This window comes from Excalfactoria chinensis, chromosome 26 (genome assembly GCF_039878825.1).
Source record: "Excalfactoria chinensis isolate bCotChi1 chromosome 26, bCotChi1.hap2, whole genome shotgun sequence".
Classification (NCBI taxonomy): domain Eukaryota; kingdom Metazoa; phylum Chordata; class Aves; order Galliformes; family Phasianidae; genus Excalfactoria; species Excalfactoria chinensis.
In genome coordinates this window covers 1,673,932-1,701,038 of record NC_092850.1, presented here as the reverse complement: position 1 = coordinate 1,701,038, position 27,107 = coordinate 1,673,932, and the positions used below count along the sequence as shown (strand labels likewise).

The 27,107-nt window shown below is 61.4% G+C and overlaps 1 protein-coding gene across 1 annotated transcript; it reads left to right on the top strand.

The window, feature by feature from the left end:
• Positions 1–608: 608 nt before the first annotated feature.
• On the top strand, positions 609–26,822 carry LOC140262789 (protein unc-13 homolog A-like). The gene is given in 46 exon segments (XM_072357360.1): positions 609–733; positions 3,508–3,537; positions 3,736–3,835; positions 4,066–4,183; positions 4,386–4,509; positions 4,605–4,678; positions 4,766–4,820; positions 4,930–4,965; positions 5,057–5,267; positions 7,075–7,644; positions 8,415–8,508; positions 9,218–9,267; positions 9,879–9,957; positions 10,949–10,954; positions 11,041–11,112; positions 11,285–11,504; positions 11,675–11,902; positions 12,260–12,401; positions 12,524–12,693; positions 12,881–12,996; positions 13,080–13,243; positions 13,375–13,525; positions 15,031–15,099; positions 15,190–15,279; positions 15,359–15,493; positions 15,644–15,777; positions 16,001–16,086; positions 16,258–16,384; positions 16,471–16,567; positions 16,656–16,799; positions 16,962–17,067; positions 17,260–17,336; positions 17,538–17,559; positions 17,562–17,625; positions 17,712–17,839; positions 17,842–17,863; positions 18,078–18,201; positions 19,494–19,499; positions 21,179–21,217; positions 21,912–21,941; positions 22,751–22,807; positions 22,891–22,971; positions 23,058–23,205; positions 24,640–24,732; positions 24,811–24,970; positions 25,370–26,822. Coding segments are annotated over 46 exon segments (5,160 nt in total). The 5' UTR covers positions 609–711; the 3' UTR covers positions 25,659–26,822.
• Positions 26,823–27,107: the final 285 nt, after the last annotated feature.

Genomic DNA, 27,107 nt, shown 5'->3' with positions numbered 1-27,107 from the left:
GGAGCCCAAAGGTTCGCCCCCCATATTATGTGAGCTCACTTCTCCCCCCCCTCACCCCCTAAGCAATATGAGCAGAATAGACCCCTTTGGTTCTATGGGAGCAGCACCTGCTCTCTGTTATGTGGACAGAACAGACCCCCCCACCCAGGAAGGTACGGGCAGCCCCCCTCCCCCCCATAATATGGGCAGAATAGGCATCTCTGGTGCTACAGTGGTAGCCCCCCCCTCCACATGGGCAGAATAGACCCCCTGGGTGCTGTTTGGAGCCCCTCCTTATGTCATATATGGACTGACTAAACCTGCTATTATACGGGCAGACATCCCCCCCCCCCCCCCCCAAATAATGTGGGCAGAACAGAATCCCCTCCCCTTGCACTATACAGGCAGGACCCCCGTTTCCATACAGACCCCCCCAACAGCACCTCACCTCTATATAACCCCCCCCAATGCCACAGATCTCCGAGCCAAGACTCCCCCCCCCCCTTAAAAACAAAACGAACACCAAAAAAGAACAGAAGAACAGAATAATCCCCCTCCACCCTGTATCCCCCCCCCCCCCAATTTCGGTCTCTTTAAGCCCCGGGGGCGGGCGGTGGGGATGGGGGGGGGGGGGGGGCACTGACGTCACGGGCGCTGTCCGTGGTGCTGAAGGAAATGGCCGCCCCATAGCGCCGGGGCGGGACGCGCTCCGTGCGGAGCCGTGGGGAGATCATGTCGCTGCTCTGCGTCGGAGGTATGGCAAAATGGGGGGGGGGGGGAGGGGGGATGCAGGCACACACACACGGCAAGGAGACCCGCTGGGCCCCCCCTGGTAGAGGAACCCCTCACCAGCAGCAGCACCTCCCGCCGGGTGGAGGAGATCGGTGGTTTTTTTTCCCGTGGGGGGGGGGGGGGAAGAGCTGCTCCATTCATAAAAATGAGGGGGGTTGTGAATGGAGAGGGACTTAAAGGGGGGGGGGGAGACGGGAGGGGATGGGGGGGGTTGGGGGGGGCCGCGCCCTGGTGCGATGTGGGGGTGCTGCGGTTCGGTTCTGTGTGTCGGTGCCGGGAAGGGAGGGGGAATTGAGCCCTAAATGCAATCCTATAGGTGTGCACCACCACCCCCCCCGCCCCAAAATAGCCCCATCGCCGTGGGTATCCCCAGATCTAACGGCTCCCCCACTATTTCCACCCCTCAAGCCTCATATCCCCACCCCCACCCACCCCGTATCCATCCCCAACCACCCCCACACCGCACACACGGACCCCCCCCCATTCCCCACCCCCACCCCCCCATTATCCTCTCTCCCATTCCAACACTCCCATCCCTCCCCGCCCCATCCATCCCCAAATCCCCCCATCTTTCCCCAAGCATCCTCCAAACACCCCAACGACGCCCCCATCCCCAGTCCCTAATTGCACTAATTACACTCTCCCAATTAACCCTTCCCCACGTTCCCAGCCCCACACCCCCCAACCTCCCACTTATCCCCACCCCCCCTAAACATCCCCACCCCAAGCAGCCCCCATCCATCCTCACATCCCTTTATCTACCCCCAAAGCCAGCGACCCCCCCCCCCCAGCCCCTCATTCCCCTCATTCCCCTCGCACCACTGCAGAGTGGGCAACGAGCCCAGTGATGCTGGGGGGGGGGGTGGTGGTGGTGGTTAGGGTCAGGTGCTGCTGGGGGCCTAATTGGGATGTCACTCACCCAAACTGGGAGGAACTGGGAGTGAAGGGTTGTGGGGGGGGGGGACACGACGACACACAGAGTCTGGGATTCCCTCCCAGTTCCAATCAGGGTGGTGACATCTGGGAGGAGGAGGGTGACAAGTGGCATCCCCCGCACTGCAATTCGTGTCACCCTATTTCTGGGGCCACGGGGGTGGAAGTGCCACGTCCCCACATGGCTGTGCCCCCCCCCCCCCCCCCCACCAGGGGTCCCTTGCCTTTCCCAAGGGACTGAATCACCCACAGCAGCACCCAAGGGTTGGGGGGGGGGGTGACCTGGTGACAGCCACCAAAGGGGAGCAGGGTGGTGTCCACAGATGGAAAGATAGACAGGAGGATGGGGAGACAGACAGACAGACGGACGGCAGGGGGGTAGACATGAGCAGGGAGATGGGGGGTGGGAAGGGGGTGGATGGACAGAGGGACGGGGGGATGGATGGGCTGACAGTGAGTGAATGGGTGGGATGAGGGATGGGTGGATGGATGGACGGACAGATGGATGGATGGAGGGATGGATGGATGGAGGGATGGAGGGATGGAGGGATGGAGGGAGGGCTGTGTGGGTGGGTGGATACACGGGCAGAAAGCTGAATGGGTAGATGGACAGAGGGATGGACAGACAGACAGGCCCATCCTGGTGTCCATCCTGTTGCCCACCCTCTCCCTCCCTCCTGTCTCAGTTTCCCCACTGCCAAACACCCCCAAAAGGCTGACCCCGCTCTGGGGGTCCCCATCTCCCACTCAGGGCCCCTCCACCCCCCCCCCCCCCACACACAGCACTGGGCCCAAATGGTGCCCAAGCCGCACCCCCCAAGCTCAGCCCCCCGGAGAGTCTTTGGGGACACGTGGGGGGGGACCGTGCAGCCGCAGATGGTGGCAGCGGGACACCTCCCCTCCCCGGCGCTGATGGCAGCCAGCGGAGCCACGTGCTCCCCGCTGATGCTTTGCTCCCATCGGGTATTTTTGGAGCTTTTCCTTCCTCTGCTCTCCCGGTTCAGAGGCAGCGGATGGTCCAGGCCGTGGATGCAGCATCTCAGTGAGATCCCAACGGGGATCCCATCATTTCCATAGTAGTGTCCCCTTCCCCCCCCACCCCCCTTCCAGGCTGTGTGTGCCACGTCGTGCCACATCCGCTGCCTCCCTGTGCCACGTCCCCTCAGACACGTGTCCCCTGTCTCCTGTCCCCTGCGGTGCCGGCACGTCACCGACATCCAATTCCCTTTTGCTATCGCCAGGGCTATTTTCATCCCTCCTCGGTCACGTTGATTCCAATTCCCCCCCCCCCCCCATCACTGACACCGGCGTCATTCCCCTGTTCTGCGGGTGCTGTGTCATCCCTGCCCAGCTCATCCCCTTCTGGCAGCTCTGGGGACACCGATGGGGACCCCACGTTGGACCCATGGGACGCTGCTGCCTCCTCCACCCCAATGCGGTCACCCAATCACCCCAAACCACCCCAAAATGGCCATGGGGTTCCCCCTGCGGGACCAGCCCCAGTTCAAGGGATGCACCGAGGATGCTGGAGGGGGGGGGCTGCACTGCCCTTCTACTGTTGCGTCCACCCCATCCTCCAAATGGGTCCATTTCCCCACGTGGACCCAAACTTGGAAGGGGTTGATGTGCTGTGAACAGGGGAAAGCTGCTCATTTTGGGTTGTTATCGCCTGTCTTGGGTTATTTTGGGTGAGGGGGTTTATTGGTGGGAGAGGTCAGACCTGGGGTCCCCCCACTGTACCCTGGGGGGATCCTCAGCCCCCACCTGAGCTGATCCCCTCATTCTCTCTCTCTGTTCCTGCAGTTAAAAAGGCCAAATTCGACGGGCCTCAAGGTGAGTGGGCATCGTGGGGGGGGGGAGGGCAAGGGACCCCTGACTCAATCTTACTCGGGGGGCATCACCAGGATTGTGTGGGGTGGAAGGGACAGAGATAGGGGTTCCCTGGGTAGGACTGTGGGGGGGTCACAGGGGGTGTGTGGGTTGGGGGGGGGTACAGGGGGGGTCCCTTCACCCTGTGCTGTGCTCCTGCAGAGAAGTTCAACACCTACGTGACGCTGAAGGTGCAGAATGTCAAAAGTACCACCATCGCGGTGCGGGGCAACCTGCCTGCCTGGGAGCAGGACTTCATGTTGTGAGTGCAACAGGGACCCCCACCCCACTGTATACCCTGTAGGGACCTCGTGGTCCCCCCACTCCTGCTGCTCCCTGCACCATCCCCATAGGGACCCTGGGATCCCCCCACCCCACTGCTCCCTTCATCCCTGAGGTCCATCCACCCTTGCTGCTCCCTCTGACCCCAGCCCCAGCTGCACCCTGGGGGACAGAGGGGCAGATGACCCCAATGTCTCCCCCATCCCATAGCGAGATCAACCGCCTGGACCTGGGCCTGACAGTGGAGGTGTGGAACAAGGGCCTGATTTGGGACACCATGGTGGGGACGGTGTGGATCCCGTTGCGCACCATCCGGCAGTCCAATGAGGTAGGACCCCCCCTCCCCCCCAGATACACCCCAAGGGACACGGGAATATCCCCCCGCTGGCTCCCCCATCCCTGCATGGAGGTGGCACTCCTTGATTCGAGGTGCTCACAGGCTTTGCAGTGACACCCCACAGTGGGACTCTTGGCTCGCTCGTGTGCTGGGGGTGTCCCAGTGCCCCCCCCTGAGCCCCCTTTTCCCACAGGAGGGTCCTGGGGAATGGCTGACTCTCGACTCTCAGGTCATTATGACCGACAATGAGATTTCAGGCACCAAGGACCCCACCTTCCACCGCATCCTCCTGGACACCCGCTTTGAGCTGCCGTTGGGTGGGTGCCCCGTCCTCACCCCAACCCCACTCCCTGCGGGGCCCGTCCTGCCCCGGGGGTGTTCTGTGCACTTATGGGGGTCTCTGTCCTTCCAGACATCCCCGAGGAGGAGGCGAGGTATTGGGCCAAGAAGCTGGAGCAGCTCAACGCCATGCGGGACCAGGATGATGTAAGGGGGGGGGGGTCCCAGCAAAGGGGTTGGGCAGGGCTGTGGGGGGCTGCAGCCAGCCCTCATGTCCTTGTCCCCCCTCTCCAGTATGCCTTCCAGGAGGAGCAGGAGAAGCCTCTGCCCGTGCACGGCTCGCAGTGCTGTAAGTGCACGGGCTGCTCCCAGGCTCTGTCCCCAACCCGCCTTGGTGCCACCACACCTGGTGGGAGCAGCTCCTGGTGCTGACCCCCCCCCACCCCTTTTCTTTGTAGGCAACTGGAATTATTTCGGCTGGGGAGAGCAGCAGAGTGAGTATCCCCACACCCCCCCCCACATACGGGGACTCACTGGGGGTGGTTTTGGGGTGTCCCCATCCCCGCTCATGGCATCCCCTTGCAGACGATGATCCCGACAGCACGGTGGATGACCGGGACAGCGATTACCGCAGCGAGACCAGCAACAGCATCCCCCCACCCTACTACACCACCTCGCAGCCCAACGCCTCGGTGCACCAATACCCCATGAGGCACCAGCAGCAGAGCTCCCGCGACTCCTACACCGACTCCATGCAGAGCTACGAGATGGACTACTCCGACCAGCGGCCCATCAGGTAGCCCTGGTAGCCAGCAGCCCCCTCCCCACCCCCCTGGCACCCACCCTGAGCTCAGCGGGGTGGCAGCGGGGAAATCACACTTGGTGGAGAGGTGAGGAAGAGGAGGGTGCCAGCCCTGAGCCTCTCCTCATTGCTGGAGATGGATGGAGGAGTTTTCAAGCTCTTTGGGCTCCAACCCCCCCCCCCATCTGTCGCCACCTCCGACCCCAAACACCAAGAGGGGCCGAGCCCTGCGGTCACAGCACACGGTGCCAGCCCGTCCCCATGGCGGAGCCTCCAAGGCAACCTCCCCAGCTGACAGCGCGGTGCCGGGCGGTGCTGGGGCTTCTCTGACCATCCTCTTCCTCTCCTCCCCGGCAGACGCTACGGTAGCGTAGATTCTGCCCCAAACGGGCGCAGCGACGCTGAGTCCGTCTCCGCGTCCAGCAGGCGGACCAGCCGCCAGCCTTCCCTTGAGAGCAGGCGGTCCCTAGACCTATCGGATAGGTGGGTCGTTACCGCATCGTGTGCCGTGTGCCGTCCTCGCTGAGTGCTGTGGTCGCTCCTTGCAGCCGCGGTGAGGCCAACACCAGTCCCGGCAAGGGAGGCTTCGCCCCGCAGAGCCGGAGCGGAGTGAGGAAGTTCGGAGGGTTTTCTTTTGGGTTCTGCCCCTTTTTGCTGCTCTTCCCGGAGCTGGCGGTGTTGGTGAACCTGCCACTTGCTCCCCATCGTGGTGACGCGGGGATCCCAACGCCACGTGCGCACCAGAGCTCCCCCTGCAGCCTTTTGAGACCCCAAGGGTCAGGATCAGGCCAGGCACGAGCCGTGTCTCCTGCACTCCCCACCCCAATCCCCCCCCCCCAAGGAGCCTGGATGATGCCTGCACCCCTGGGTGTCCCCAGCAGCCCCTCCCGGCGCCCCATTCCCTGCTTCCCCCATTCCCTCTCCGTGCCCCCCTCGCCCACACCGAGCCCTGGCTGGAGACGTGGTGTCGGCCTCTTCCTATGGCGTGTCCCTGTCCCTGTCCTGTCTGCATGTGTGCTTATGTGAGTCCCCAGAGCCACGTGGCAACCGGGACACCCCACCCCCAGGAGCCCTCGGGGTGCAAGGAGTCCCTCTGACCAACTGCGCCCATGGGTGCAGGTAGCAGTGAGAGTAGGGTGCTGGTTGGGGGGCAGCGGGGAGGGGGAGGTGAGAAGGCTCTGGCCCCATAGAAAGAGCAAAGGGGGGTCCCCAGAGCAAGGGAATGATTGGTCCATACAAAGGGGATGCCCTTGGAGAGGGGGTGCCCATGGAAAGAGGATACTCTGAGAGAGGAGGTGCCGTTGGAGAAGGGTGTCCATAGGGAGGGGGTGTCCGCAGAAAGGGGGGTGCACTGGGAGGGGGAGTGCCCTTGGGGAAGGGGTGCTCCTGGTGAGACGTCCAGAGACAGGAGTGAACTTGGAGCTGCACTCAGAGTGGTGGTGTCTGGATTTGGGGTGCCTATGGCGGGTGCAGGAGAACCAGACCATTGCGAATGGGGTTAGGGGCCAGATTTGGAGGATGGATCTGGCTGCGTGTGCCACATGGCCACGCTGCGCCCCAACCCACGGCAGGGACAAGCTGAGGGGACAGTCAGGAAGGTCCAGGCAGCCCCAGCAACCAAACTGAGGTCTGTGTCTTCGTCTGCCGGTACAAGGAGCCCAGTGCCCATCCAGGACCACGTCCCGGTGGGACCCCCCTCCACGCCAGCCCCAACCACCCCCTTGGGATTGAGGGGACTCGGGGCAGGCGGTGCCACGGCACGGACCCACGGGAACCCTGTCCTTGTCCCCTCACCCCACAGCCCCACGGGGAGCAGCCGCTACGCCTCGTCGGCCGAGCTGAGCCAAGGCAGCTCCCAGCTGAGCGAGGACTTTGAGAACGAGAGCCTGCGGGACTCAGAGCTGGACGAGCGGGACGGCGACTCCTACCACTCCTGCCACAGCTCCGTCAGCTACCGCAAGGACTCACCACGCTGGGAGGAGGACGAGGACGATGACCTTTACCTGGAGGAGGAGGAGGAGGAAGAGTTCAATGAGGACTATAGTGAGAATGAGGAGGATTACCCCAAGGAGGAAGAGGAGGAGGAGGAGGAGGAGGAAGAGCTGCGGGAGCCGGATGCCTACGAAGCCGCTGAGCGTGACACCTATCCCACAGCACAGAAACCACAGCAGCAGCAGCAGGTCCCGCAGGTGAAGCCGCAGCAGCAGGAAAGGAAAGAGGAGAAGAAAGAGGAGAGGAAGGAAGAGAGGAAGGAGGAGAGGAAGGAGGAGCAGGAAACATCTGCCCCACAGGAGACCCCGGAGGTGCAGAAAGATGAAGCTCCCGTGCAGGAGCCAGTACCCGAAGCTGAGCCCCCAAAACAGGATGAGAGGTAGGAGGGGGATTTGTGGCTGGGGATGCTCTGGACCGTGACGCAGCTCGGTGGTGGCCCTCGGTTCAGGTCTGCCTGCAGTGCCCATCCCGCGGGCAGCCCCGTGGTTGCCCCATGCTGAGGATGCCCACAAACAGAGCTGAGGTCCTGCAGGGTCTCCTGAACCCATTTGGGCTCCGTTCCCACTGCCACGTCACAGCGGGCTCTGCGGGATCCTGGCAGGTTCAAAGTGTTCAAAACGTTCCTCTCCTTTTCTTCCCCATCTGGATTTTGTAAGAGAGGAGGAAAAGAACTGGAAGTCATCCCTGGGCAGGTGCTCCTGGCTCCAGCCTGGTGGGAAATGCTTGAAGGACAGCCTGGCTCAGCAGATGGGCTCGGAACTGGATGATATTTAACGTCCCTTCGAACCCAAGCCATTCTGTGATTCTATAATCACATGATTCTGTGGTTCTGTGATTCTGTGACTCTATGACACCACGATCCCACGACTTCATGACTTTAATTCTAGGACTCTATGACTGCTCTGTGATTCCATTATTCTACGACTCTCTGACTGCATGTTTCTATGACCCCATGATTCCACTGGGTGCCAAGTCAGGGTTCCTCAAGGGAGAGGGGCCTCATCCTTTGCTTTGGACCCTCTGCCTTTGCAGATCCAAAAAGCAGCATTTCCCATGGTCACATTTCCTCAGAACCCATTGGGATCCCCACACCCCCCCATGCCCAAACCCCATCATTGTGCAGGCAGTGACTGCTCCATGTCCCCGCAGGGAGCCGGTGGAAGCAGAGGTGCAGGACCCCAAAGCACGAGCCAAAGCCAACTGGCTGCGAGCCTTCAACAAGGTCTGCCTGCAGCTGCAGGAGGTGAGCACCCCACTGCCCACCCCACAAACACCCACACCCCGGGGGGCAGTGGGGACCCCACTGATGGCCCCATAAGGGGCATGGACCGCTAAGGACCGTCATCATGCGTGCTGCATGCCAGTGCCACCCCGTCACCCCATCCCTGCATTGCGCTGACACTTTTTTGTTCTGTTTTTAGACTCCATCCTCCATCTTTTCTTTTTGTTTTGGCTCTGGATTCACCCCCCCGGGGCTGCGATCCCCCTCCCCACCGCTTCACTTTTCAGTTCTCCACCATCATGGCCCTTGTGCCCGCATCTCCCCTTCCCGCAGGGGAGGGCTGTAGGTAAGCATGTCCAATGGAACCGTGTGTGCCTTCCCCGTGTGCCCACGTGTGCAGGGACCGCCCTACAAGGGAGGAACAATTGGCTTTTTCCTCCCTTTTTCCCCCCAGAAATCCTTCGGGGGTCCCTACACACACCCCAATCCCCGCATTCTCCCCTGGATCCGCTGCTCCTTCCCAGTGATGCTCCTCAAACCTGCACTTCTGCACAGTGCATCCATCCCACCCGAATCCTACACTGAGCTTTTGGGGCCGGTTGGTTCCCCTTCCCCTGCACACAGAGGTTGCTTGATGGCATTTGGTAGCCCCGTGCTTTCAGGACCAGGCTCTTGCCCACCACCCGGGTGATGAGTGCCACGTCTGTGACGCCCACCCCGTGTTTTTCAGGCTCGTGGGGAAGGCGATGGAGAAGCCAAATCGCTTTGGTTCAAGGGCGGGTGAGTACCTATGGAATGTGGGGCTGCCCCCATGGCAGCGGTGTCGGCATGCTGGGGGGCTGGGAGGAGCTGTAGGGGACTGGCCCCCATGGGCTGGGGCTGGATTTTGGGTCTGGATGGCAGGCTTTCAGGTTGGATGGCAGATCACCAGGTTGGATACCTGGTTTTGGGTTTGGATATAGTGTTTTGGGGCTGTGTGGGGTTGGATGGAAGAACCTGGGGCTGGATGCTGGTCACTCAGTGCTTTGGAGATGTCCCCAGGCACTGCTCCGTGTCCCCAAGATCCACCACCGAGGGGACGGCGAGGAGGTGAGTGGGTCAGGGACACAGAACTCCCTCATCCCTCCTGCTACGTGGTCCTGAGTGGGGCTCCCCAAGCCCCGGGGTCCCCCAAGCAGTAAAAACCTGAACCCGACCCCAAGGGCTTCTTTTCACCGCATTTCCCACTGCAGCAATAAAGGAAAACACCTGAGCACAACGGGGAAAGCCGCCTCGTCCCAGCTGCATCCCTCAGCCCACAGTGCCCAGCGGATGCGCTGCTCCCAGCAGCACGGGGCTTCCTCCCTGCCTCAGTTTCCCCGTTCCCCTGCTGACTGTCCTCTCTCTTGCAGGCCTGGTGGCGGGCTGATCATTATAGACAGCATGCCGGATATTCGCAAGCGAAAGCCCATCCCTTTAGTTAGCGATTTGGTGAGGTTCCTCCTTTAACACCTTGCGCCCTACAGCCGCCGGCTTCGCTCCCGCTGGACCGCGCCGCCCGCGCCCCGCTGCCGCCTCTAACATGGCTTGTGTTCTCTGTTCTCTCTCCTCCAACCTGGCTTGGCCGTCCCCTTGGCTGTAGGGGGGCGGCTGTAAGGTTTCTGCGCTGCATTAACAGCATGCCCGACATTAAGCCCGGACGCAAATCTCTCCCTCTAGTCAGCGATCTGGTGAGCGCGGGATGAAGGGGTTAAAGGGAGAGCGCCCTTGGGGGCGGCCGGACCTCTGCTCCTGGTGGGCTGGGGGGGGTTTGGGGTCGCACGTGGATTTGGGGTGGCCTGGACCAGGAGGACGGCGCTGCCCACCCAAGGGTGCTTCCCTTTAACGGAGCTGCAGGGTCCCCACTCTGAGGCATCCAGTGTCCTCATCTTGGCCCGTGTCACGTAGCATAGATGTGTCCCCCGTCCCCTCCTGTCCCACCACCCCATAGCTCAGGTGGTGCTACGGGTGCCATAGCGCTGCCTTTATGGACCCCGTGCTCCTGTCCCCCTTGTCACCATGGGCTGTGCCATCCCTTCACTGGGACCTCAACCCAACCCCTATGTCACGCAGCGTCCCCACACTGTCACTTCTCCAGTGACAACCGACACCAGTTTCAGCAAGCAAGAGCCCTTTGTGCCCACCATTAGCTGCCCTTCACCACCTCTCCCCACACTTTGTGCCCTCCCAGGGCATCCCCATGCCACCCCCAGCCATGCCCCATCCCACCCTGCTGTCCCCCCGCACTGTCCCTGTCCCCTGCCCGCTTGGGGCGGCCGCTGATGCTTCTGCTGTGCTGTGTCAGTGCTGGGGTTTGGGGATGTTGAGTGGGGTGGGCAACGTGGGTGGGGATCAACTGGTGGCAGGTTTGGGGTTGGGGTTACGCTGTGACGGAGCTTCTAATGATGGATTTTTGTTCCCTGCTCACCCTGGCTGCCCGCAGGCGATGGTGAGTGCCCTGCTGGGGGTCTCAAGGGGTCTTGGATTTATGGAGAGGGGCTGTGCTGGAATGGTAACTCTGCTTCTTTTCTACAGTCCTTGGTCCAGTCCAGGAAAGCGGGAATCACATCTGCGTTGGCCTCCAGCACCTTGAACAATGAGGAGCTGGTAGGTGCTGGGAGGTGGCAGCAGCGGGGATGCAGTCAATGGGGAGGGAAGGGAAGCAGTGGGGATGCTGTCAATGGGGTTGGGGTGGCAGTGCCTACGTGGCCACCACTCTAACTCGGGAACGGTGCCATTTGCACGAGCTCTTCACCTTCTCTCCTACCCCCTCGCCCAGAAAAATCATGTTTACAAGAAGACCCTGCAAGCCTTAGTCTACCCCATCTCCTGCACCACACCCCACAACTTCGAGGTGTGGACGGCCACCACCCCCACCTACTGCTACGAGTGTGAGGGGCTGCTGTGGGGCATCGCCCGGCAGGGCATGCGCTGCGCCGAGTGCGGTGTCAAGTGCCACGAGAAGTGCCAGGACCTGCTCAACGCCGACTGCCTGCAGAGTAAGCTGCCATCTGCCCCCCTGCCCCATATGTGGTGGGGAGCACCCAGCCCGCAGCAGGGGGTAGATCTGGATGGGCTTTAATGTCCTCTCCAACCTAAGCTGTTCTATGAGTCTGTGATGGTTCTATGATCTGTGCCCTCCGTGCCACCTGTCGCTTTCCTCCCCCAGGGGCAGCAGAGAAGAGCTCCAAGCACGGAGCTGAGGACCGCACGCAGAACATCATCATGGTGCTGAAAGACCGCATGAAGATCCGCGAGCGCAACAAGCCGGAGATCTTCGAGCTGATCCAGGAGGTGTTTGGGGTCACCAAAACCACCCACACGCAGCAGATGAAGGCGGTGAAGCAGAGCGTCCTGGATGGCACCTCCAAGTGGTCGGCCAAGATCAGCATCACGGGTACATCACCCCCCCATGGGGACACTGCATCCCCGCTGCTCCCATCGTGGGACATCCCTGTGGGCACAGCTCTTGCCTCCCCTAACTGCATCCCCTCTAAGCTACAGCATTTGGGGTGAGAGTGGGGATACAACAGCTCCAGTCCTTGGAGGTGTCACCATCCCTGTGCACGAGGACACCGTGTGTCCCAGCTCCTCGTCCTGCAGGGCGGATTTGGGGGATGCTGTTGGGTGCTCAGCATGGGGACCTCGGCATGATTGCAGCACTGACTTTGCTCTTTGTTTGTTCTCTCCTCTGTGCCACGTGTGGTTGGTGTGGATGGGTTGATGTGCCGCACTGTGCTGTGCCTTGCTGCAGTGGTTTGTGCCCAGGGCCTGCAAGCAAAGGATAAGACGGGATCCAGTGACCCCTATGTGACTGTCCAGGTTGGGAAGACAAAAAAAAGGACTAAAACCATCTATGGCAACCTCAACCCGGTCTGGGAGGAGAACTTCCATTTGTAAGTTGGGTGGGGGGGTGGCAGGGAGCTGTTTGGGTCCATGGGAGCCGCGGCTGTCCCTGGGTTTGGGCAAACTGAGGCACATTTCTCCCCTCATCCTGGTCCCCCCCCCCTCCCTGCAGTGAGTGCCATAACTCCTCCGACCGCATCAAAGTCCGTGTCTGGGACGAGGATGATGACATCAAGTCCCGCGTCAAGCAGCGCTTCAAGAGGGAGTCCGACGACTTCCTGGGCCAAACCATCATCGAGGTGCGGACGCTGAGCGGGGAGATGGACGTCTGGTACAACCTGGGTGAGTGCTGCGCTGGGGACGGAACCCTCACCCTGCTGTGAAGGTGCGGGGGGTGCTGCCAAAAGCATCATTTCCTATTGGGATCGCAGGGAAACTGAGGCACAGATCCCATTGTGCCCTGGACCCTCTGCAATGGGGTGGCTTTGGGGGCTGCTCTGGGGGCCTCACCCTCTCTGTGCCCCCTTAGACAAGCGGACGGACAAGTCGGCCGTGTCGGGAGCCATCCGGCTGCACATCAGCGTGGAGATCAAGGGCGAGGAGAAGGTGGCCCCGTATCACGTGCAATACACGTGTCTGCACGAGGTGAGCACCACGTGGACCCCATCACCCACACCGTGCTGCCCCCAACCCCGGGGTGCTAACAGGACCCTCATTTGCGCCCCCAGAACCTTTTCCACTTCGTGACGGACTTACAAAACAACGGCGTGGTGAAGATCCCCGACGCCAAAGGGGACGATGCCTGGAAGGTTTACTTCGATGAGACGGCGCAGGAGATCGTGGATGAGTTTGCCATGCGCTACGGGGTGGAATCCATCTACCAGGCCATGACGTGAGTCCTTTGCAACCCTGCATCATGCTGCCCTTTGGTGCCTGTGTGCACACATCCCCACATACCCCAAAGCCCCCATTCCCAATGTGTGCCCCCCAAACAAGCAGTACATCTCTCACTTCTTCCCCCAGGCACTTTGCTTGCCTCTCCTCCAAATACATGTGCCCGGGGGTGCCTGCAGTGATGAGCACCCTCCTAGCCAACATCAATGCTTACTATGCCCACACCACCGCCTCCACCAACGTCTCCGCCTCCGACCGCTTTGCCGCTTCCAATTTCGGGGTAAGTCCGATGGTGCGTAAACACTCCTTCCTTCTTCTTCTCTCTTCTTTGGGGAGGGGGTGGGGGGCAAAAAGGGGGCGAATGGGGCCGTGCAAGGCAGCTCCCCACCCGATGGCATAGGGCAGTGGGGTTTCGGCACCAAAATTCATCCCTCTTTTGTGTTATGGGATGGAAATTTTCTGCTGGAGAAAGTCAAAATTTGCTCACAACGTTGGGTTGCTCTGGTTGGGTTGAAGTGCCTTCACAGGGGTGGCAATGCAGTTCACAACACCAGTGCCAGATGGGAGCTTTGCACGGCCCCACGCGCACCGGGTGCCATCCCAAACCGCTGCAAACTCACCCAGCTGAGACAGCACCCATGGGTGCCACACTGAGTTTGCTCCGGGGATGGGGTGCACCCACGGGGACATGGGTGAGGAGGGGGCTGTGCTCCCACCCCAGCTAGCCCTGCGTCCTCCTATGCGGGCGCTATGGGGTCAGAGCCCAGCCTCGGTTAGGGCAAAGGGTAGCGAGAGCCGTGCGGCAGGAGGAGACCACACGAGAGAAAAAGAAAAACCACCTTTTTTGTCTTAACGTGGAGGGTTTTAAAAACTTTGTTTCTTTCTCTTTTTTTAGAGAGCCTAAAGGTTGGGTCCTAAAGTGCCCGGCCGTGCCGCTTTATCCCCGAGCACCTGGCGGGTCCGATTTAAGCGCGCTGCAGCCGTTGGGTGCCGGGGACCGAGCGCGGCTCCGAAGGTTTGCAGGACAGCCCGGCCCTGGTGCGGCCGACAGGGGGGTGTCCAACCCTCCCAGCATAGAGGCACCCAAAGTGCTTCTCCATTTGGGGCAAAGCAGTTGCTTTACCTCCAGCTCAGATGCCGTATTTGCAGCCCGGTGTGGATTGGCATCCCTTCACCCCATAGCTGGGAGATGAATTTATGCCCTAGAGCCACTCATCCCCAAAGGAACCCATCAGCCCATGGTGTTCCACCCATGCAGCCTGGACAGACCCCAAGGAGCCCCAGGAGCATTTGACTCCTGGGATCCCCCTTGATTTGTCTTGGAACAGCTCAACCTCAAAGCTGGAAACGCAGCACCCCACACTGCTCTCCCCACACTCTTTTTTTCTGCTCTCTTTGGGGCTGAACCACAGGGAGGAGCAATCCTACAACACGTTCCATGCTCTGCTCCAAGCCCAGGGAAGGCAGGGGTATCCCATCCTGCTCCAGCACATAGAGAGAGCTGAAGGGATGCAGGAGTGCATCTGGCACCGAGCGGTCCCCATCTGCACCCTGCCAGGACCATGTGTGCCTTGGAGCCACCAGGAGCTTCCAGCGAGCCCCAGAGAGCGTGGGCTGCCCCAACCACAGGGCTGGTGGAGGTGGGAGGGCCAGCGGGACGTCAGGACGGAAGGATGACAGGACAGTAGGACAGAAATGAGAGGGCTGGGGTAGGGGTGCAGCGGGGAGGGGGCGGCCCCCACCTCCATCCCCACGTTCACCCGACCCCGGGGCGTCTCTCTGCAGAAGGAACGTTTCGTCAAACTCCTCGACCAGCTGCACAACTCGCTGCGCATCGACCTCTCCATGTACCGGGTAAGGAGCTGCTGTGCCTCAGTTTCCCCACCTGGGCAATGGGGTCTGCTCTCACCCCCCAGCGTGTGACTCTCCTCTCCCCCCTGGCAGAACAACTTCCCTGCCAGCAGCCCTGAGCGGCTGCAGGACCTCAAGTCCACTGTGGACTTGCTGACCAGCATCACCTTTTTCCGGATGAAGGTATTTGCTCCTTCCACATCTGGCAGCTTTGGGGTGGGGGCTGCTGGCCCTGCTGCAGCCCTACCACCATCCCACACAGGTCCAGGAGCTGCAGAGCCCACCTCGAGCCAGCCAGGTGGTGAAGGACTGCGTGAAGGCGTGCCTCAACTCCACCTACGAATACATCTTCAACAACTGCCATGAGCTCTACAGCCGCGAGTACCAGACCGACCCGGTGCGTGGGACCCACTGCTGCCCCAAATCCAGCCCTTCTTCCCTTCTCCCAGCGATGCTCCCCCTGTGCTCCACCATGGAGGTGAACCCAATGGGGCCAATGGGTGACCAGTGGGTAACCAAAGCCTCCACTGCATCCCTGTTGCTCCAGAACAAGAATGGTGAGGTGCCCCCCGAGGAGCAGGGGCCCAGCATCAAAAACCTGGATTTCTGGTCCAAGCTCATCACCCTGATCGTGTCCATTATTGAGGAGGACAAGAACTCCTACACACCCTGCCTGAACCAGTGAGTAACCATTGATCACTGATTAATAGGAAGAGGGACACTCAGGATCACGTGGTGCCAACCAGGTTGAGTTTGGACGTGGGGTGCAACACCCGTTCTACCAAGGGGAAAGCTGAGGCACGTGGGGTGAAGGTTGGGGTTGGCTCTCCAAGCTGCATGTGATGGACAGAGGTTGGAGTTCACCTCTCCAAGCCTTTGTGGGGTCCTTCCCACCCCACCCCAGGTTCCCCCAGGAGCTGAACGTGGGGAAGATCAGTGCCGAGGTGATGTGGAACCTCTTTGCCCAGGACATGAAGTACGCGATGGAGGGTGAGTGGCACCTCCAACAGCACGGCCATCCCCTTGAACCCATCCTCAACACCCCCAAGAAGCCCTCCCATCTCCCCTTCATTTATGGAGTCACCCAACACCCCCCACACACACAACTCCCGAAGATTTGGGGCTGGATGAGACCGCCCTGCTCTCATCTTCCCCACGCAGAGCACGACAAGCACCGCCTGTGCAAGAGCGCCGACTACATGAACCTGCACTTCAAGGTGAAGTGGCTGTACAACGAGTACGTCACCGAGCTGCCCTCCTTCAAGAGCCGAGTCCCCGAGTACCCCGCGTGAGTGCAGCCCCTTGGGGGGGGGAGGGGGGAAAGGATGGATCTGAGCCCCTGTGCTGGCTGTGCTCACCGTGCACCCGTTGCAGATGGTTTGAGCCCTTTGTTATCCAATGGTTGGATGAGAACGAGGAGGTGTCGCGGGATTTCCTGCATGGGGCGTTGGAGCGCGATAAGAAGGACGGGGTAAGTCAATGGGCACGGGATGTGATCCTGGTGTGTGCTCATGGGGCCGGGAGCTCTCACCCCAATGCCCCCCACTCTCCCCCCCCAGTTCCAGCAGACGTCGGAGCACGCGCTCTTCTCCTGCTCCGTGGTGGATGTTTTCTCCCAGCTCAACCAGAGCTTTGAGATCATCAAGAAACTCGAGTGCCCCGACCCGCAGATCGTCGGGCACTACATGCGGAGGTTCGCCAAGGTGGGCACCTGGAAGGGGTCTCATATCCTCAGGACCCCAACCCTACTGTGCTGCTTGGCATTTCCCCACCACAACTCCTTCCCTAACTGCCCCATGCTCGTGGGGTTCCACTGCCACTGTGGGGCTCACATCTCCTTCTCCCCCTCCCTCCTCTGGGTGCAGACCATCAGCAACGTGCTGCTGCAATACGCCGAGATCATCTCCAAGGATTTTGCCTCCTACTGCTCCAAGGAGAAGGAGAAAGTGGTGATGTACCTCCCTTCTGCTCGTGCTGTCCCAAACAGTGGCTGTCAGTTGTCCCTTCACTGTGGTCCCAATGACCCACGTTCTCAGTCTTGTTGTCTGATGGAGGTCCCCAAAATGTATCTCGGTGTCATGGGGCTGCAGTGACCTTGAGGGGGGCTCCATGGGGTGTTGCAGCCATGAGCACCGGTGCTGACCCCAAATTCTGCCCCTACAGCCTGCATCCTGATGAACAACATCCAGCAACTCCGTGTCCAGCTGGAGAAGATGTTCGAAGCCATGGGGGGGAAGGAGGTGCGTAGTGGGGGTCTCAGGGCGGGGGGCACAGGGAGGGGATGGAGCTTTTCTCCATGGAGTGGTCCCCGGTTCCTCATTCCTGCATGAGTCACCCCATGGCACCACACCGGACCTTGCCCAGGGGTGAATGTGGGGCACACAGAGAGACCCCAACGTTGGCTAGGGGATCTGATGTCTGCCCCAAATTGACCCCCCAAGCTGGACACAGAAGCCAGTGACATCCTAAAGAGCTGCAGGTGAAGCTCAACAACGTCCTGGATGAGCTGAGCCGAGTGTTTGCCACCAGGTGAGGGGGCGTGGGGTCTGGTGATCGTGGCCCTGCTGGGGGTCCTATGGGGGAGCACTGACCCCTCTGGTCACTGCCATCCTCAGCTTCCAGCCCCACATTGAGGAATGTGTCAAGCAGATGGGGGACATCCTGAGCCAGGTGAAGGGCACCGGTAATGTCCCCGCCAGCACCTGCAGCAGCGTGGCACAGGATGCTGACAACGTCCTGCAGCCATCATGGACCTCCTGGACAGCAAGTGAGTGGGACCCCCATGTCCCCAGCATGGAGGACCAGTAGGGTTGGGTTGGCCATGAGGTGACACTGAGATTCCATGCTGGGACTTCAGCCATGACCTCCAGAACCCGTATCCCCAACTTTGAAGCACGGAAAGCCAATAGGGTTGTGTTGGCTGTTCATGGGGTGGCACTGGACTGCCAGGCAGGGATGTCAACCCCATTCCCACCCTGCAGCCTGACGCTCTTCGCCAAGATCTGCGAGAAGACGGTGCTGAAGCGAGTGCTGAAGGAGCTGTGGAAGCTGGTGATGAACACCATGGAGAAAACCATTGTGCTGCCGCCGCTCACCGACCAGACGGTGAGTGATGGGGTGGGATGGGATGGGATGGGATGGGATGGGATGGGATGGGATGGGGACACGGAGCTGCGGCCACGCAGGGCACTGCTGGATCTGTGATAGGACACAGGAGTTGGTGGCCTCCCCAGGTGTGTCCCCAGCTGATGGTTGGGGAAAGGACAGAGGAAGGAATGGCCACCTGAGATGTAAGGTTAGGGGCAGGGGTTAGGGTTGGGACTGGGGTGAGGGATAGCATTGGGATTAGGGTTAGAGTTGGGATCCAGCATTAGGGTTGGGGGTAGAGTTAGGGTTGGGATTAGGGATTAGATTTAGGGATTAGGATTTGGGTTTGGGATAGAGTTAGAGTTGGGACTGAAGTTAAGGGTTCTGCTTAGTCTTAGGTTTTGGGTAGCTGGAGTGAGTTAAAGTTGGTGTTGGTGTTCAAGCCTGGTTAGCTCAATTGGAAGAATTTGGGACTCTTAATCCCAGGACTGTTGGTTCTGGTTCCCTGTTGTTGGAATACCACCTTCTTGCCATGGTGGCATCAGGAGGCATCCAGCATGTCCTCCCATCCTTCCCTCCATGCCATGTCCTGGGAAAATGAATGTGGAAATGCTGGGATGGAGGGGGCCTTGCCAAGGGGCTGGCACCGTTTGGATGGGGTGACACAGGGATGGGGTGACACAGGGATGGGGTGACACGGGGATGGGTGTGAAGCCCAGCAATGGTTCTTGCATGGAGAGGGAATTTCTGCAGTCTCCATGTTGCAGTGCTGCGTCTGTCCTCCCCACATACAGCAACGTGGGACCCTTGGGCAGGGCTGGGAATGTCCCCCAGTTGTGTGAGCCCAGAGTTTTGTCACTGTCACATTGCTGGGATCGGGCTCTCACCTGGAGCCACCCGTGCAGGGCTGTGGGGCTCTGTGTGCTGTGTCTGCCGCTGGCTCTGCCCCCATCCTGCTCCTTGTCCCCACGATGGGCCCTACCCAGCCCAGCACATGTAGCTCTGCCATGGGGCAGTGGCAGTGCCTGCTGTGCCATGGGGTGGTGACAGGGACGTGCAGACAGTTTGAAGCCCCTCTGGACGATGTTTGCCAGCCCTGGAAGTGTGGGGCTGAGGCTGAACCCTACGGCTCTGGGTCCCCTCGGGCTGCATCCCCACTGCAGCAGGGAAGGTGGGAGTGAGTGGGATGGGGACGGGAGGACCATAATGCGATGGGCAGGGGTCTGGCACCGGGCACCGCGTCACATCCCATGGGGACACTCACGTCGTGGTTGTTCTCTCCACTTGCTCCGCTCGCCTCTCAATGGCAGATGATTGTAAGTACGGCGGCTCTGTGTCTGTCTGTCTGTCTGTCCGCTGTGTGTCGGTCCTGGCCTCGCCGGTTCCCGTCCCACGTGGCTGCCCGTGCTCTGCGTCCCCTCACTGCCCGCTTGGCACCGACCCGGTGGGGATTTGGGGTTGGGCAGATTTGGGGCGCCTGGATTTGGACTCAGCCTGGAGAGGGGATGGCAGCGGGCAGCGCCGCGGCTTTGGGGGCAGCCAAGCTGACCCTGTCATGTCGCTCTGTTTTGGGGTGGGACGGGGACACCGGCTGCTCTGCACCCCGTGTGCCTCAGTTTCCCCTTAGGGTCCTGGCTGGGCTGTGGGCACGGTGGGGGCTGAGGGCAGAGGCATTCCCTGCCTGCAGTGAGGAGCAGCTGGGACACGAGGTGCTGGCAGGAGGTTGGCAGGAGGCACAGGGCTCTGCGCTGGGCAGGATATGGGATCAGCGCTGCTCTGGTCTCTTGCACGGCTTGGACCCAATGGTTTCCTTCCGTCCTCTTCTGTGCTGTCTGGGGCCATCCCTGTAGGACACAAAGCCCCCCTGTTCCCTCATCGCTCCGTACCTCAGTTTCCCCCCCGATCACAGCCCTTCCTGGTAGCCCTGCTTGACCCAGCCATGCTGCTCATCCCCACCCCCGCAGGCTCCCCACACAACCGGCCCCTCTGATGCTCCCTCCTCATTCAGATGTTCCCCAGACCCCTCCTCCCACATTCTGCTCACAACCCCCCGCGTGGTCCTGTGGCTTCCCATGGGGACCAGCCCTCTACAGGCCCAGCATCCCAGTAGGAATCAGCCCCCTGCTGACCCAGCATCCCATTGAGGACCCGTAGCTTCAGCATCCCATCGTGGTGGACCAGTTCTCCATTTGTGCAATATCCAGCATGGCAGTGGGGACCAGCTGGCCCAGTCTGCCATGGGGACCATTCCTCCACTGACCCAGCATCCCAGCAGGAATCAGTCCTCTATGAGTCCAGCATTCCCACTGGGACCAGTTGCTCATCAGGCCAGCATCCTATAGAGACCAGTGTCCCACTGACCCAGCAATGCATGGGGCTGGTCCTCTATGAGCCTGATATCCCATGGGGACCCGGCCCTCTGTGACTCAGCATCCCAGCAGGGACCAGTCTCCTGTGGGCCCAGTGGGGACCAGTTGCTCATCAGCCCATCCTCCCAGCAGGGACCGGTCCCCCACAGGTCCAGTATCCCAACTCTGGGATCAGTTCTCTGTTGGCACAACATCCAGCATCCCATAGAGACCGTTGTCCCGCTAAGCCAGCATCTCAGCAGGGCACAGTTGCTCATCAGCCCAGCATCCCAGTGGGTCCAGTTCCCTGCTAACCCACCATCCTATGGGGACCAGCCCTCTCTTAGCCTGGTATCCCACAGTCACCAGCACCAGTCCTTCATCGACTCAGCATCCCAACAGGGACCAACCCAATGGGTCCAGCATCGCAGCGTGGGCACCAGTTCCCCATTGGTGCAACATCCAACATCCCAGTGGGGACCGACTGACCCAGCATCCCACTGAGTCCCCTGAGGTCCCTCCCCCATCATCCCATCACCCCCAGCCATCCTTTAGGAGCTCAGTGACGCCCTCACCTTACCCGCATCCCTTCCATGTCCCATCCCACGCTGTCCCCAAATGCTCACCCTCTGACATTGCTTCTACAGGGCACGCTCTTGAGAAAACATGGCAAAGGGACAGAGAAGGTAAATAGCCCGTGGGCTCCGTGTGTGTCCTCGCCCCGTGGTCGCCCCGGTGGCCCCGTTGTCACCGGGTTTGTCCGTGCTTCCTCTTGTGCTGTCTGGATGTGGCGTGGTGTGGTGTGGCTCTGTGCCGTGTTGTCCCGGAGCTGTGCGGGATGGGGCACTGCCCCACGTCTGTGTTTGGTCTGGGGGGGGAAGGGAGGGTTGTGCGATGTTTATCCCACGGGTGGGTCTGTGGGGCGTCAGGTGTGGGGCACGTGGCTCAGCATCCCACCGGGTGCAGGATCAGGGGGGCACAAACGCACCCCATTGCTGGGTGTAGGGCTTGGTGGGTTCAGGGCGCTGCAGGGATCCCGTGGATCTCTGACCTCACCCCCAGCAGAACTCGCTGAGCCCCAGACCACCCCGTTGTCCAAGCAGACCCCATCCATGGGGTTCCTGCCCCTATCCTGTGCTGCTCACATACCCCAAAACCGGGTGCCACAAAGAGCCGTGCTGACACCACCACAGCTCCTGCCCTCGACGTCTCTATGCTGTGACCCATAAAGGACAGCATCTCCTGCCCCTCATTGCCTCTGTGCATTCTTCCATCCCCCAGCCCCGTAGGTGGGGGGCACCGAGCCCACCCCATAGGGCTAAGACCTGGCACGCTCACCACTGGGTCCCCCAGTAACTGTCCCTTGCTCTTCTTTTCCAGAGCAGGGTGAAGCTGCCCAGTCACACTGAAGTAAGGACACAGCTCGTCTCCTCCTGTCCTTGCCCCATCTGCTGTGGGGTGGGGGGGGTCCCGCTCTGTACCGTGTCCCACTGGGCTCCGTTTGAGTGACAGCTGCGTCCCTATGGGGGGGACAGGGACAGCAAGAGAAGGGTTAATGAGGCAGGAGTGGGTTAATGGGGGCAGTAGGAAATAAAGGTATGGGGTGGTTTGTGGGGTTTCTCGTTGCCTGGGTGGGGAATGGAACTGCTGGTGCTGGGGGGGAGCCGGTGGTCATGGCTCTGCCCCAGTCTGCCCCATTACACACTGGAATGGAGCCAGAGCTCAGCTTCTGTGGGGTGACCCCATGCTGTGGGGCTGCGCTCCTTGGGGTCGTGCTTTGTGTCCCCATCGTGGAGGTGGCACAATGTGGGGCACTGTGGGGACCGCTGACACCCACCTGTGGTGTCCCCTGGGGGTGTCCCGGGGTCTGGAACCCCCTGGGGCCGAATGGTGGGGTTGGGGGGGAACCAAGTGAACTATGGGGCACAGGGGGACTGCCAGGCGACAGCGCCGTCCCCAGACGTTGTCCCCTTGCCACACTCTCGGGGGGCACAGAGCAGGGATCTGGGGTCACTGGTGCCAAAGTGCCACCCTGCCCTGCTGTGCCCAAGCCCCATTGCTGTGCCATGAGCGCTCGGCTCCTGGGGATACCCAAAGGGCTCAAAGGAGCCCCTCTGAGTCTGGGGGCCGGGAGCTCCCAGGCAGTTCACCCCCCCAACCCCCCCACCCCACAACCCACCCACTCACTCTCGCCATCCCCTTCTCTCCACTCTCTGCAGGGCACGCAGATGATCTTCAACGCGGCCAAGGAGCTGGGGCAGCTCTCCAAGCTGAAGGTGGGCGCTGAGGTTCCCTTTCACTATGGGGTGAGGTGCTGGCCCCACACGTCCCCACGCTGAGCCTCTGTTCCCCCCTCCAGGACCACATGGTGCGGGAGGAAGCCAAGAGCCTGACCCCCAAGCAGTGCGCAGTGGTGGAGCTGGCGCTGGACACCATCAAGGTGAGGACGCTGTGGGGCGGATGGGGGCTGTCCCCATGGGAACGCCACACTCAGCCCCCCCTGCCCCACACCTTGTCCCCCCCCAGCAATACTTCCACGCTGGTGGTGTGGGGCTGAAGAAAACCTTCCTGGAGAAGAGCCCCGACCTGCAGTCGCTGCGCTACGCGCTGTCCCTGTACACACAGGCCACCGACCTGCTCATCAAAACCTTCGTGCAGACACAGACAGCACAAGGTACGACCCTCCCCGCCCCACACGTCCCCCCCCCCACCCCATAACCACCAGCGGGGCTGGAGCGCGGGGATCCGTAGGGCTGTGGGTGTGAGGATGGTGTGGGCTGTCCCTGCCGTGTGGATGAATGGGGCCGTGGGGAGCTCAGTGCCCCCAGCGCCAGGTCTGTCCGTGCGTCCCCCTCCCCACAGCGGGGCGTCCGTCCGTCCGTCTGTCCTGTGGGTCCCCCCGTCCCCCCTGGGTGCTCCGTGTTGCCGCAGTGTCGTCCTCCAGCGCTGATCTCTCTTTCTCTCTCTTTCTGTTCCCTCCCCTCCCCTCTTTTTGCTGTCCCCCCCCTCCCCACACACGCTGTCTCCCTCCTCTCTCCGTCGCTCTGTGCTGTGTCTCCGTCCCTTTCTCTCTCTCCTCCCCAATAGTCCATGGTGGAAAAGGTGTTAGGTTTACCCTTAGTGAAGAGATTTATCCTGAGAAGGGTACGTGCACCGCTCACTCCCCCCAGCACCCCCTGCCTCTCCCCCCAGATGTGCCCCCCTCAGCCTCACAGGGCCGCTTTGGGCTGAACCGGGGGGAGTTTGGGGGCATTGACCCCTTCCTCATCCCCACAGCCTGGGGGTGGGGTGTGAGCTCAGGGCAGCCCGGTGCTGCTGCGGGGGGGCACACACAACCCATGTCCCCCCACCCTATTGCCATGAGGACCATTACCACCTCGAGGAATGAGCACAGCCTCCCCTATGGGCCCTGCTTGGCCTCTCGCACACCTTCAGGCTTTATTTCTGGGGGGGGAGGTGGGGAGGGGTCTGCACCCCCTGCTTGGCGTCCTGCACTCAGACCCCCCCCCTCCATCACTCCATTCTGGCTCAGCATGGCACTGCCCACGGGGACGGGGTGCCGGATGGGGGACACATGGTTGTGCCCCCCCCTCACGCCATGCTGGAACACATGGGGACGTCCTCCTCCCGTTGAATGCCCGGAGCCTGCATTGCCCCCCACCCTCCTTCACCCATGGGTGCATGCACCGCTCGGGGTGGGGTGGGGTTCGCAGGTCACGGAGTCCCCCCAGCTGTGGGGCAGCCCCATAACTTTGGTGGTGGCACAGGAGCACAATGAGACTGTCATTACCACATCCCCTGACGTGGGGGTCCCGCTCCATCCCCCCCAGGCACTTTTGGATGAGGAGGGGAAGGGGTTTGGGACCCCCTGACGGGGAGGGGACAGCAGTGTCCCTGCTGCCAGCCCCAGCTGTCCCCAATGGTGGCTGCCCCCCATCTCCCCATGGGGTCACATTGGGGCAAACGCCGCTGTCCGCGGTGCTGAACCCCCCGCTGTCCCCTCGTCGCCTGCCCCACTGCAGTGGGCTCGGAGGCGGGCAGGGGACAAGAGGGGACAAGAGGGGACAAGGCCAAGGGCTGGCACTCATCTGCCCCCTCGGCCACGCAGGATCCGGTGTGGAGGACCCCGTTGGGGAGGTGTCCATCCACGTGGAGCTCTTCACCCACCCCGGCACCAGCGAACACAAAGTCACTGTGAAAGGTGGGCATGGGAGGGGTCGGGGGGGGGGGGGCTGGGGGTGTTGACACCCCACCAACCTCGCATGTCCTCATGGCGCAGTGGTGGCCGCCAATGACCTGAAGTGGCAGACGTCGGGCATCTTCCGGCCCTTCATCGAGGTCAACATCATCGGCCCCCACCTGAGTGACAAGAAGAGGAAATTTGCCACCAAGTCCAAGAACAACAGCTGGGCCCCCAAATACAACGAGAGCTTCCAGTTGTGAGTGGCACCTGCGGGGCTGGGGGGGGGCTGGGGATGCTGGGACAAGGGCACATTGAGGACATGGGGACAATGGGGAGGTGGGGGTGCTTGGGACGTGAGACACTGGGGACAGAAGGAGACATAGGGGTGCTGAGGATGTGGGACGCTGAGGGTGGGATGGGGGGGATGCTGGAGTTTGGGGACAGTGGAGACATGGGGTCAATGGGGACGGGAGGACATGGGGGTGGTGGGGAGCTCAGGAGTCTGGGGACCTGGGACACAGGAACATGGGAACCTGGGACACGGGAACGCTGCCACCAACAGGAACCGGGGAACAAATACAGCTTATGGGGGACACAACGTTGTCCCTGAGCCCCCCCCGGTGCCAACGCTGCCCGTCTCCCCCCCAACCCGCAGCACGCTGGGGACAGAGACGGGCCCCGAGTGCTACGAGCTGCAGGTGTGTGTGAAGGATTATTGCTTCGCCCGCGAGGACCGCACGGTGGGCATCGCCGTGCTGCAGCTGCGCGACCTCCTGCAGCGGGGGGGCTGCGCCTGTTGGCTGCCGCTCGGCCGCCGCATCCACATGGACGACACGGGGCTGACGGTGCTGCGCATCCTGTCGCAGCGCAACAACGACGAGGTGGCCAAGGAGTTCGTCAAGCTCAAGTCCGACACGCGCTCGGCTGAGGAGGGCAGCACTTAAATCCCACCCCCTCGCCCCCCCCACCCCCCCCACCTGCAGCCCCACGGCATCCCCCAGCCACGTATAAGCCATAAGAGAGGCCACGTAAGAGAGGTGGCTCCTGCCTATGGGGAGGGGGATGTGGGGTGCAGCGCCGGCTCCCCCCCCGCACCCCATTTCTCCTTTGGCCGTGAGAGAGCACAGAGAGTCACCATCCCACAGCCACGGGGCTATAGGGCTGCGCCCCAAACTGGGCAATGGGGCAGAGCCGCCCCTGTGGAGATGGAGGGACCCCAAAGACCCCACCTGGCCCCCCACCTCATTGAGGGATGTACGGAAAGCTCTGGGCTGGGGGGGCCAGGTGACGGCCCCTTGTTCCCATCCCTTGTACATATGTAGATAGAGCTGTACATAGATGGGGCAGCTGCGCCCCGCACCCCGAAGGGCTATGGGGGCTGGGGGCCCCCCCAGCTGGCGGCGGCATCACTGGGGCTGGAGGACAGGGAGCAGCCCCCAGCCCCATTCCTGTCTTCCCTGCCCCATGTCCCACCCGAGGTGCCAGGGTGGGGGTGAGGGGCACTCACGTCCCATGGGCTGGGGGCACCCACCTCCACAGCAGTGCCCACGGGACCTCCTTGGCACAAGAAAAACTCTTCCCCCCCCTCCAAGCCCAAGGACCCCTCCCCTATTCCCCATTAACCACCATTTGTGTGATCAGTGGTGTGTGTGTGTCTGGAGGAGGGGGGTGGGCAGGAGCACAGGGTCTCACCCACAGCCAGAAGCCCCCCCCAACTCAATATATACCTCTCACCTCCCCTACCCCCAAGGACAGGGTACCCCCCCCCCCACCTCTCCATCTCCTTTCTATAGGGTTTGCCTGGGACCAAAGGGTTTAGGTGTCCACTCTTTCTGTTCAATGTTTACACCCCTTTTCTAACTGCTGCTCCCAAGGGGGCTCAGCCCTGCCCCCCCCCCCTTCCCAATCCCCCCTATGTGCCCCCTTCCTCCCCCATCCTGTTTGGCATGTGATGGACACCCCACCACTCTGCTCCGTCCCTGTGTGTCTGTACCTGCCCCGTAGCGGGGGCTCCCCTGGATGCATGACAGTGAGATGTTTTGCACTATTTTGACTTTTTTGGGCTCTGTAAAAAATATTTTACTATAACTGACATTAAAAAATATATATATAAAAAAAAAAGGGGGGGGGGAGGGGAGGGGGGAAATCATGTGCCTATAATGTGGAGTTTGGGGAGGACACCCCACATGTGAGGTCAATGCAGAGGATTGAAGTCCCACTGATGGTGGCTGCAGCTCCCAAGAGCCACCCAACCAACCAACCCACCCTCTGCCCTCGAGTGGAGGGGAGCCATAAGGATCGAGCCATAAGGATCACAGCAAGAGCTGCAGCCAGGGATGGCTGATACCCCCATCCTCCCCCATTGCACCCCAAAAGCCCCACGGATGGCCAAG